The sequence below is a fragment of the Lepisma saccharinum genome, chromosome 21 (genome assembly GCF_977018435.1).
Source record: "Lepisma saccharinum chromosome 21, izLepSacc3.1, whole genome shotgun sequence".
Taxonomy (NCBI): domain Eukaryota; kingdom Metazoa; phylum Arthropoda; class Insecta; order Zygentoma; family Lepismatidae; genus Lepisma; species Lepisma saccharinum.
Window position 1 is genome coordinate 10,603,893 of NC_139249.1, and position 12,331 is coordinate 10,616,223.

The 12,331-nt window shown below is 42.8% G+C and overlaps 1 protein-coding gene across 4 annotated transcripts in view; it reads right to left on the reverse strand.

Moving 5' to 3' along the window:
- Nucleotides 1-12,331, reverse strand: part of sli (slit guidance ligand) — a 710,118-nt gene that overhangs the window by 89,854 nt on the left and 607,933 nt on the right. For all 4 annotated transcript variants that reach the window (XM_083142573.1, XM_083142572.1, XM_083142575.1 and 1 more), the window contains one exon: nt 8,877-8,948. In XM_083142573.1, the coding sequence (XP_082998699.1) occupies nt 8,877-8,948 (72 nt within the window). The remainder of the gene's footprint in view (nt 1-8,876; nt 8,949-12,331) is intronic.

The following is a 12,331-nucleotide window of genomic DNA, read 5'->3' on the forward strand; positions in this document are numbered from 1 at the left end:
CTGCGACTTTCGCCCGTGGTTCCCGAACTGCGACTTTCGCCCGTGGTTCCCGAACTGCGACTTTCGCCCGTGGTTCCCAAACTGCGACTTTCGCCCGTGGTTCCCAAACTGCGACTTTCGCCCGTGGTTCCCAAACTGCGACTTTCGCCCGTGGTTCCCGAACTGGAACTTTCGCCCGTGGTTCCCAAACTGCGACATTCGCCCGTGGTTCCCAAACTGCGACTTTCGCCCGTGGTTCCCAAACTGCGACTTTCGCCCGTGGTTCCCGAACTGGGACTTTCGCCGTGGTTCCCGAACTGGAACTTTTGTCGTGGTTCCTGAACTGGGACTTTTGTCATAGTTCCTGAATTGGGACATCACCCATCCTCATTGTCGCGATTAGCCAAAAGTGGCAGACGTAAAATATTCAAAATCAATCAATCAATGCTGTTAGAAATCGTCAGAAAGGATCAACACCCAAACATCTTCCCCAATCCTTTTTTCCGGAAGACAAAACGTCAGGTCACACACAAAAAAGGAAGACATGACCGAAGGAAAAATTATCTCATTGGTTTCCATGGCAATCCCCGAAGGAGTTATTAAGCAACCTCCCCGGGGGAGATAATGAATTGCGTCTTCCAGTTTCCTTCCTTTGTCTTTTGTCTCTCTGATGATTTGCTCTTCACAAAAAAAAGGGGGGAGGGAGAGGAAAACTTTCATAACGGACATTATTAAGAAGGGAATCCAAACATGAGAAAAAATCTGTTTGAACACAAAAGATTAACAAGGCTGACTTCGGGGCTTTGCTGTTGGCTGAACATAATTTCGCGTTTAATGAAGAAGAGGTTCTTTCTTCTTTTTAATATCTGTTTTGCTTCCTCGAGGAATTTTCAGCAAATTTACTCCGCTCAAAGAGAAGAAATCAAACATGATTTTTGAAGAGAAAGAGATGTTTCTGCAGAAGCTGAAGGATGAAATCTGAATTGCGAAATTTAGATTTACAATTGAGGATTTTCGCAAGTGTCACTGTTAAAGTATTTCGACTTCTATTTTCTTACCGTGTACTGTACTTTGCAATAACTATTCTTATTTTCTTAAAAAAAGACTAACTAATCTGGTACCGTGAATGCAGTGGTGGGTTTACTACAGTAACCCCCCGAGTTCCGTAAGTAATGCGTTACGTAAAATTCAAGTTACGTAAAGGTTTACGGAAGTCGAATTTGTAAATTGCTTAAGTGTAACTTCGTAAGAAACTGCAATATCAATTATTATTATTATTATTATCAAAATAATGGACACACCTGCATCTGTGTGGGCTGGCAACACTGTTCAGTTTGTACAACTCGCGTTTGGCTGTGAGTGTAGAAACGAATGCAACTACGAATTTACGTAAGCCGCGTATTACGTACGTCGGGGGGGGGGGGGGTTACTGAATTTATTTTCGGGTGGGTTGGGAAGGTCGATGAGAATGAGCATGAATATGAACTTCATGAAAGGATATTGAAAAATAACGCCAATGCCCAAGCCGGGATTCAAACCCAGGAGCTCTGGTATCGTAGCACGCTGTGCTAACCAGCCCGCCACGCAGGTCGGCACAGGCTCCCGAAGCACCTGTTGGCAGTAAACCGAGAGAGCAACCTCGGGCTCTTCCCCCCGTGGCAGTGTTGCCAACTTAGCTCTCATGGAGCCAGATCTGGGTCTTTCGTGCATTCGTTTGGCTGTGAACTGGGATACCATCACTGGTTCCGGCCAACATAGACCAACGTTTGCCATGCTTATACATTTTGCACGTGACGTGATATTGTTATATTGGCTGCGTCGCCCCATCCCCTCTTACATCCCCAGCTACTTCTTTATAGCGCCGTGTTGACGTGAAATTAGCATAATATTGTTATCAGGGAATCCTTTATTTTCGATTTCATACGACCATGAGATGGGTGATGCCGCCGGATCTAGACGGTGAAAACTAAGAATAAATTGTCATCAATTTAGACTTAACGGTAATAGCAGCGCCCCACCCCTTTGACAACAAACATTACTCTAGGAAGCACTTCGTAATCTAGCTCCTGGAAAGTCAGTTTTAACTCCATTTAAGGTGAAATTTAGCTCTTTTATGTGCATCAGGTTTTGCAACACTGCCAAGATGGCCGTAGGAGGCAAGGATAAATGCATTGGGCTTATGGGGAGTATTATTTGATTTCTTCTCTTTGGAATATGAAACTTCCGATGGAATAGAGAAAGATATCAACGGGAAGAGGGCAGTTTGAAGATGCATTTCACCAGCGGAAAAGTCAAAACTCCCATATGCTTAGCCGTAACTTGATGTTGAAGTTGATTCCCCATAAGGAATACATGGGATTCCGAAAATTCTTATTAATCATATTTTTCAAACATCATGTCCAGCTTAATAAAAACGCTTCCACTTACAACATGGAGAGATATTCATACTCTTGGATACACCCAGATTTTTTGTAGTAGTAGTGCCCATTCGGTCGATTTTGAAATAAATGCACAATTGGTGCGTAACTGTATATCTTCCCCTTAAGATGTTGCTTTCATCTACACACGACGGGAGGCAAAGACCTACAGGTGAATGTAGCACAATCCTCGAATGTCCCAACCCTTCAGACGTCTCCGCAGGGCAAAAGGATGGCGGGGCGCAAAATAAGATGATTCCGCATCATTTCTCGAGATCTTATCTGGGCTTGTTTCAATTAAAGTGTTATTCGGACCGCACCGAGGTGTCACGGAAAGGGATGGGCTCGAACGAAGCGCTGCTACGCCCGAGTGTCTTGGAGAAAGCTAGGTACAATTCAATATCTTCATGATATGTTGATTTCCTCTTCTGGATACCACAGAATTTCGACCTGCTCATTAGGAACGAGTTAAGATGGCGAATTCGTGTATTTAGGAAGTAGGAAGTTCATATTTGCAGGTGGGCATTGTACGAGGGAGAGTCGGAAAATAAGTTTCCCCTGGCGACTGTGGACAGAGATGGGAAGGAAAAGGAAATAAACGTAAATGAGAAAAGGAATAGCATACTTACTTTATTTTTCCACATAGGAACCCCGGACATTCAGACATTTGTCATACCGCTTGGTAAGCTTCAAAAAACCCTCTTGGAAAAAATGAGTGTCCTGTATACGGAAGAAGTGTTGCACCAAATGTTTCACCTCAGCATTGCTTCCAAAGCGTCTTCCTCCGAGAGCCTTCTTCAAAGCCGGAAACAGATGGAAGTCACTCGCCGCGAGGTCGGGACTGTACGGCGGATGGGCAAGGCGCTCCCAACCAAGGGTTGCAAGATGGTGTTGCGTAGCCCTCGCCGAGTGTGGTTTCGGATTGTCATCCAACAACAGCACGCCAGATGTGAGAAGGCCAGGCTGCCTACGCCGGATAGCCTGCTTCAATTTGGACAGGGTGTGACAGTAACGTGCAGCGTTGATGGTTCCTTGTTCCAAAAAGTCCAGCAACAAAACACCATGGACTTCTCTTCATATCTGCCTGGCCACGACTGAGAGGTACCTCCCCTCGTTTTCATGCACTATGCTCACGCCATCTGTTGGATCGCGGTCGTACTTCACCCACTGGTGTATGGGTGTCTGTTGTGTTCCAACACGGCCTGGTTTCCCCCATTTCTGTACGATTTCCCTGGCAAAACTGGAGGGGAAACTTATTTTCGGACTTTCCCTCGTGGCTAAGGTTTCTTCATGCTTGTGTTCAATCACTCCAGGCATGGTGTGATGGTATGGGATGGTACTCTTAATGAAAGTCATGAACAATTCTTTCAGCAACCTCCTTCTCCAATTCCTGTCAACAACTTCCTTCTTCTACTCCTTTCAGTAACACCATCCTCCGATACCTTCCACTTTTCTTCAATTCCTTCACCTTCACATCCTACATTTTCTCTCCCCTCGTCCCACACCACCAAGGTATATTCATTTAACCAAGCATCAAATGAGTTCATACCGCTTACATATAACAACATTGATTGACTTCGCATTTCTGTCACTTTTAGGTAATCGCGAAGGTGAGGATGAGTGATGAATATCGTATCATTCTGATGAATGATGGGATCGAACCTGCCACTCCCAATGGGTGATGTAGCTAATCAACATTCATCCTCATAAATGATAAGAGCACTTGTCATAACGACAAGTTAAATACTTGGCAGCAAAAGACACGACTGAAATAAAATACCTTAAACAACTAGAAATGGCAAATAGTCACGCGTTGGATTTTAGAACCTTGAACCCGAATCATACATGGTAAGGATTAGGATACCTGTCTAGACTTAGAAGAACGATGATGAAGTTAATATCGAAAAGTAAAATAAAACTATGTTTTCTCCAGGCTTGGTACGTAGTTCACCTAAGTCAGGCAGACTCCTCTCCTTCCCAAAGTGCTCTTGCCTGTCTCTAATCAAATCGAAAAGTGAGTCACCTGCCAGTCTGTCCGCTCCTCTAAACCCCTGTCTCAGGAGACTTACTATACGCTGATACGTGAGTTTTTACCTTCCTATTATTGTAAGTTGCTTACTCTTTGTTTACCTGTTGTAAACCTTGCAGCCTCAATATATCAGGAAGTGGAAGTCTGCTTAACAGTCGACTGTGCATAGTTGGACAATTGGTGTAAACAAGTGAATGAGCCTTGGTGAATAGAAGCTTCTAGAGAAAGTTAAAATAAAAGAATAATCCTATGGATTGATACGATATTATAAAATTGATATTTACAAATAGCACCCATACCTTTGGAATCGTAGCGCGGTGTGTTAATCAGTCCACCGCGGAGGTGAGCACACATATAACATGTTTTATAAGGCCGTTACAAATTATAATTAAAGGTTTACTTACATCTAATCTCTTGAATGGAAATTTTTACGTCAATTTTTTTACATTTTTGTGAATCTAGGTGAGAGATGAGAAAACAAAGTTTAATCCTGATATGTATTTCAGACGCCGCAGAGTGACCAGCCTATGGAGTATTTTCACCATACATTGCGATGAAGAGAAGCCTCTCCTACGGCGTAGTGATGTATTCGCCTTACAATCAATGGGTTCGGGGTTCGATACCCAGTGGAGGCCCATACTGGTTCGGATCCCACCTTAAAACTGCAGGTCCACTCCCGTTTGGCCTACGTGTGGACAAAGTTGAACCAAAGACTCAAACTGCGACGAGGAGAATGGAAAATAAGGAGGAAGGAAGTCGTTAAGAGGAATGGGACAACAAAGAAAGTCGCGCAAGGTGAAAAATAACTTGGGAGACATATTTCTGGAACGCCCTGTATGAGCTCCGTTATTTTGAGAATTGCATATCTCTCTATTGCTTGAGAATAACAATTCGTGTTAGGAGAAGAGTTGTTTAATTGAAAGTTATGAATATTTAGACTCTTAAAGTGGGAGTGGTTGTTAAAACTAGGGAAAAATTGCGCTGTTCTACAGGAGTCTCAGGACTTTCGCATGGCTTCCAGACGGAGGGAAACTTTCCCTATCCCCCTCAGCTCACTTAATGAGGCTTGTCTCAAAGGAACAGACCGAGGAATAGAGAGAAGGGGTAAGAAGAAACAAATTGTCAGTTTCAGCACATTACAGCAGTGTTTCTTGCTTCTTAAAGTCTTGAAAGTCCAACTGCTTACATCTAATTTCCTCTTTTTCATCTTCTTTTCTCCCAGCATCCTTCTTCCACTCTTTTTTTATACCTGTTTCTCCTCCCCCCCTCCCTTCTCGCATCCTCACGGGATGCACGATTTCATCCGTAGGGCGAAGTCCTCATTTGGAGCAATTTGGTACCTTGTTCCTCTGCGACAAACACCTGTCTTTGTCTAATTTCAGCGGGATTCGTGAAATGCGGGGAAAGTGTTTCCAACTAGGGGCTGACATTTCCTCCAGAAATGGCGGTCAAGTGTGGGACATTTCCCGCTCTCCTGTGAAATGGCTGTTCTTTACTGGTAGCTGCAAATCTCTACAGTTTTCTTAAAGGCGAAAAAACATGCTGTTCACCATTGTCTCCTGTATCGTTATACAGTTAACACAAACTCGCTTAAGACGAACACTCGGTTAACATAAACAAAATGTCGGTCCCAGTTAACGTGAATTTTGGTATCCACGAATTACGAACTGTTTTTTAGTCCGGTGCGTCATTAGATCTCATTTAACACGAACTTTCAAAGTTTTTCATAATTATATTCTGTTGTTCCTCTGTCGTTTCTCTGCTAGGTATGCAAGAAATCGCTCAACAACCAACTTATACAGTATTGTAACCAACAGATTCAGATCAACAATGTGTTCAAATGTGTTCTTCTATTCTTTAAAACATAGCCTGTACGAGTAACATCAAGATTAAAACTTGGGTGCAACTGCTCGACAATCGCCATCACCACGTCAACAATGAGCTTATACGTATTTAACCAACAAATTCAGTTGTGTGTTCAGATGTGTTTTTCTATTCTTTAAATCGTAGCCAGTACGAATTGACCGCTAGTTTTAAGGAAAGCTATGAGTACAGTTGGCCGTGAAGTTACCAGGCATTTGCGTTCTCGTCTGCCACAGCGCAATATACAGGAATTTTTCACCAGAAAATGATCTGTCAGTACTTTTTTAAAAGTTAATTACTGTAGTAGTGTAGCAGTGTTTTCTATGATGACATACATAATACGTATTGTAAATGGTTAATGTGTAGAAAGAACTGTATTGCAACAATAACATTTGAGTCCCCGGTTAGCACGAATTTTTTTAACACGAACTCTCGATTTTTCGGTCCCTTGGGATTCGTGTTAACGAGGGTTTACTGTATATATTTTGTAAACACCAGTGGTGCAAACTCAGTTTACATTTTGGAGATCAAGATTTACATAAACGATGATTTATACATACACATATGTCCCTCTTGAGTAGTTCAGGGAGACAGAGTGCACTCACTCCCCATAAAGTACGCGCCAGTGCCGGCAACTGCCACTTTTGGCTAATCGCGAAGATGAAGATGAGTGATGATGTGATGAAAGACAGTCACAAACAACACCCATGTCCAGGTCGGGATTCGAACCTTGGACCCCTGGCGTCCTAGCCCGTTGAGGTAACCACTACGCCACGGAGCTCGCATTACTGTTCACTCAAAGAAAGTTTTTGAAGTCACTCTATGAGCTTGCAAAGCAACCAAGTCCTGTGACCAAGTTGCAACCAACGTGCAACACAAATCCCGCCCTTCAACAAATGACGTCACGTTTGCAGTGACAGGTACAAATCCACTCCGCACATCGGACAAATTACGTTTCCTAGTTTGAAAATCCATACGTTTCGAATAGGTTGGGCTAGATAGGTTTGGTCACTTTTGATTGGTTTGCATTCGTGACGTCATGCATAAAAGACCTACTTCATGTTCGTGTGAAGAGAGACAGCCCCTGTTGTGACCATCACACCAGACATGATTCAGCGGGTGCAATCCAGTACCGCACAACATCCAATGCTGCGTTCCCACATCTATGATTGCGTAATGGCTAGGTTAGGTTAGATTCGACTATGTCGCTGGGGTCTGCTGGTGTCTTCCTCCTTGTGCAGCGATACGCCCGTCTTACGAGGCCAAATTCTTTATGAGATAGTGAGGTTATTTAAATGGAATAGGGTGTTATGAATATAGCCATTCGCATAATATATGATACATGATATGTCAACTTATAAGGACCCAGACGGGGTCCCTTGAAAGGCAAAAACAGTTGACACAACGTGGCAACATCGCAATGGATTTTGTGCGCTTGTGGCATACATTTTAAACCACAAAGCGCACGCAGCGTTTTCTTTGTGTGCTCCCAGCCTACGGCCGATTCAGCGAACTCTGACCGTGTCCAGATTTATTTAGGGGGTGGAAACACCAGAATTTGTGCACATTTTAGAAAATATTCCTTTACATCTTTATTGTCAAAACAATTTCAAGTTTACTGATTTCCCATGCATTAAAGAAAAAATGCTTGTGCTCCTTACAATGCTTCAACACACTATACTTAATTTTTGATACCGATTTTTAACACGATAAAAAAATGAACACTTAAACATTCTACTGATACAGCACCATATTTGTAGCTCTGACCTGTTAAGCCACTGGGAAGACTGTAGGTCCAATATTTTCCTAAAGTTATATTGGGGTTCTAAAATATACAAATTATATTCACCACCGTTGCAAAATAATAATAAAGAAATGTAAAAATATTTTACTATGAAATATCTTCAACGAATAAGCCGGTTAGTGTACCTTGGCCATTTCTGTTACAAAAATCTCTGGCATTTTTGTGACTTTTTCGTATAAAACAGTACGGTTAACGACAGGATGGAACTGCCTCAACGGTTTTAACGATCGGAAATTTGAATCCTCTTTAAATGGATTGCGATAACATATGTCGCCCCAGTTGTAGTCCGAAAGTTATAGAGTAATCAGTTGTTGTCTCCAAGTGATAGATTGAATATCGGTGCTACGCTAGAGTTATAAGCAGGGAGTTGAGCTCCCTAAAGACGTCTCATGTCAGGACCGTGCCTTATCTACCAAATCAGCGGAGACGATAATCTCTACAGGAATCTACAGGTAAACGAACATCCTTTCTATTGCTATCATGTTCCCGCCCTGTCCAGTCAATAGAAGCGTTAAATATTGGATGTCGTTCGGGTTCTCCTTATTTCACAGAAGTGAATCCCCTTACATATAAAAGGTACCTCTCACATAAGTGAGTAGATTTAGGCTGGCACAGCCGAGAATTCCATTCCGAAAACCCTGTTTCGGTTTTATACGTTCTAAGTTGATTTCCTCGACTTGGTTTCCAAGTGAAAACCTTGTATATGACGAAGTAAAAAACATGACTATGAAATCCGGCACATCTTTTGTGATTACCCTGTGTAACAAGTGCAAGGAATACTTACAGCAGGTTCAGACTCTGAAGATCTTTGAACGTGTCCTTCCGGATACAGGAAATCTCGTTGGCATTCAGTAAGCTGCAAGGGAAAAGAAGTTTCATGTTAGTTCGAGGGTTGTTCAAGTCAAAACTATAACTCATTTTTTCTAGAAGTAAGGAGACAAAATTGTTACCAGTAAATAACATTTATTCTTACACACACACATATACATGGTACCATGGGCGGCGTAACTTGGTGCCTAACTTTGGAGGGGCAGAATCAACCTTGGGACTTAACTATGGAGGGGCAGAATCAACCTTGGGACTTAACTATGGAGGGGCAGAATCAACCTTGGGACTTAACTATGGAGGGGCAGAATCAACCTTGGGACTTAACTATGGAGGGGCAGAATCAACCTTGGGACTTAACTATGGAGGGGCAGATCAACCTTGGGACTTAACTTTGGGGGGGCAGAATTAAATTTGGGACTTAACTTTCGGGGGCAGAATCAAACTTGGGACTTAACTTTTGGGGGCAGAATCAATCTTGGGACTTAACTATGGAGGGGCAGAATCAACCTTGGGACTTAACTATGGAGGGGCAGAATCAATCTTGGGACTTAACTTTGGGGGGCAGAATCAATCTTGGGACTTAATTATGGAGGGGCAGAATCAACCTTGGGACTTAACTATGGAGGGGCAGAATCAACCTTGGGACTTAACTATGGAGGGGCAGAATCAACCTTGGGACTTAACTATGGAGGGGCAGAATCAACATTGGGACTTAACTATGGAGGGGCAGATCAACCTTGGGACTTAACTTTGGGGGGGCAGAATTAAATTTGGGACTTAACTTTCGGGGGCAGAATCAAACTTGGGACTTAACTTTCGGGGGCAGAATCAATCTTGGGACTAAACCTTCTGGAGGGCAGAATCAATCTTGGGACTTAACCTTCGGAGGCAGAATCAATCTTGGGACTTAACCTTCGGGGGCAGAATCAATCTTGGGACTTAACCTTCGGGGGCAGAATCAATCTTGGGACTTAACCTTCGGGGGCAGAATCAATCTTGGGACTTAACCTTCGGGGGCAGAATCAATCTTGGGACTTACCCTTCGGGGGCAGAATCAATCTTGGGACTTACCCTTCGGGGGCAGAATCAATCTTGGGACTTAACCTTCGGGGGCGGAATCAATCTTGGGACTTAACCTTCGGGGGCGGAATCAATCTTGGGACTTAACCTTCGGGGGCAGAATCAATCTTGGGACTTAACCTTCGGGGGCAGAATCAATCTTGGGACTTAAACTTCGGGGGCAGAATCAATCTTGGGACTTAAACTTCGGGGGCAGAATCAATCTTGGGACTTAACTTTCGGGGCAGAATCAAACTTGGGACTTAACTTTCGGGGGCAGAATCAAACTTGGGACTTAACTTTCGGGGGCAGAATCAAACTTGGGACTTTGGGAGGCTGTACAGGATAGACAGTTTTTTCATCCCGTAAAAAGTCCAGAACATTTTTGCTAAATAAGTTACATTTGCGCAATTATAAAATATACTCTTCAATACTTTACTACTAAGGTCACAGTAGGTTAACAAAAGTATCCTTAGTTTTTAAATTTAGTAAATTTTGGGGGGAGTCCCTTGCCTCCGCCAAGTTACGCCTATGCATGGCACTGTTTCTAGTGATGGAGGTACCAATGCGTTGATATTGGTAGAATCGGAGAGATTTGTCTTGAAGGCCGAACTACCTTTCAGCTTTTCTGATTTTGTACTTTTAGGGGGGGGGTAGGTGGGGGTACAAGATTCTTTATCCTACAACATCACACTTGATAGTTTTGACTCTGGTGTGTGATGACGTAAGCAATAGAAACAGAAAAACAGAAATATGTCGCTTTCAGAGCCGTAACGTGCCAGAAGACGAGCCCCTGGAACACGCAACCAACCCGAATGAAGTGTTAGGATGGTTGCCTGCTGCCAGGCGTTCACAGGCTTGATACATATTAACGTGTCAATCGCTGGAAGCGCACACATTCCTTGCCTTGAGTGTACATTAATTTTGTAATTCATTTTGAATCGACTCCACGTCCTTATATTAACCTAGGGGTGGTGTCGAGACAAGACGAGACTTGCTACTGTCTCGGTCTTCGTCTCGTGTTGCACTTGTTCTTGTCTCGATTTTTACAAGCACGTCTCCGTACGACAAGAACGCTAACAACGACTGAATAGATATAACGAGACGCTATGGAGATTAACCCCTTACACGAAGAATTAAGAATACATCAAAGAAAACGTGATGCATTTTCGGTGCATCAATTGCAACTGCAGCAGTTACATATCTAATTTTGGTTTCTTTCAAGTAGTAGTCTCTAACTCTGATCAAATGGAGGTAGCAACTTAACAAATTCATATTTTCATGCGTTTCTCTGTATCGCATCTCCTGGTGCGAACTCATTTTCATGCATCCAATCCGAGAACACCCAAATGTCAACTTCCCTTCCATGTAGTACACCCTGGACTGCATTTTGCAAACTAGCGAGGCTTTGGTGCCTATACTCAGGGCCAATAATTCTCATGTTCTGTCGTCCCTATGCACTTGCGAGTACCTTTATCCGTCTTATCATCATTCATGCTCATCTTCGATCTTCGCGATTAGCCAAAACTGACAGAAAAGTTAAGCACAATAAAGCAAATGAATTAATCACGTATCCAAGTCATCACAATCATTTTTTGCACTTTGTGTGTTACTGTATCAGTAAGCAACGCCTACCTACGAACTAACAGAACTACGCCTTTGACTCCATACATTCACACAATCTCACAGAAGGACCATCCTTGCCGTGATTCCAGACACTACAGTTTCAAGAATGCACGTTGCGAAGAAAGGTCGCTTTATATAGAGCCATGAAGCGTTGTTTTTGGGTAAAAGCAACGAAAGTGCTGCCATACTTAACATCAAACCACTAAGAAAATAAATATACCACAAACAATCATCATGAAGCACACCGAACTTTAAAGCGCACAAAATTGAACGGTTACTGGCAAATTGGCAAAGGAAACGAAGAACATCAGACTTATTACTAGACGATTCTACCTAAACTCAGAAGTAGTGCCATCTCGTGGCAGAAATTAAAAGTATCATTCAAGAGGTCGTAATTTTAGCGTTAGCAGGTATGTACATCGCTGAATTCGTTAAGGTGTGACGGTGCTCTAGAAGACGTTCAAGTGTCTTTTTTACATCCCATCATCACAGTACACCTTAAAAAATTATTGCAGATTAAGGCGAGGAGGGATAATTACGCACTAGTTGTGCATTTATTTCAATATCGTCGGATTGGGCACTGCTATTTAGAAAAGGGTTTACTATGCAAGAGAGTATGAATTTCTCTCCATGTTGCAAGTGGAAACTGTTATTCAAGTTGATTAGTAAACTAGACACGATGTTTGAAAAATATGATTAATAAGTATTTACAGAATCCCATGTATT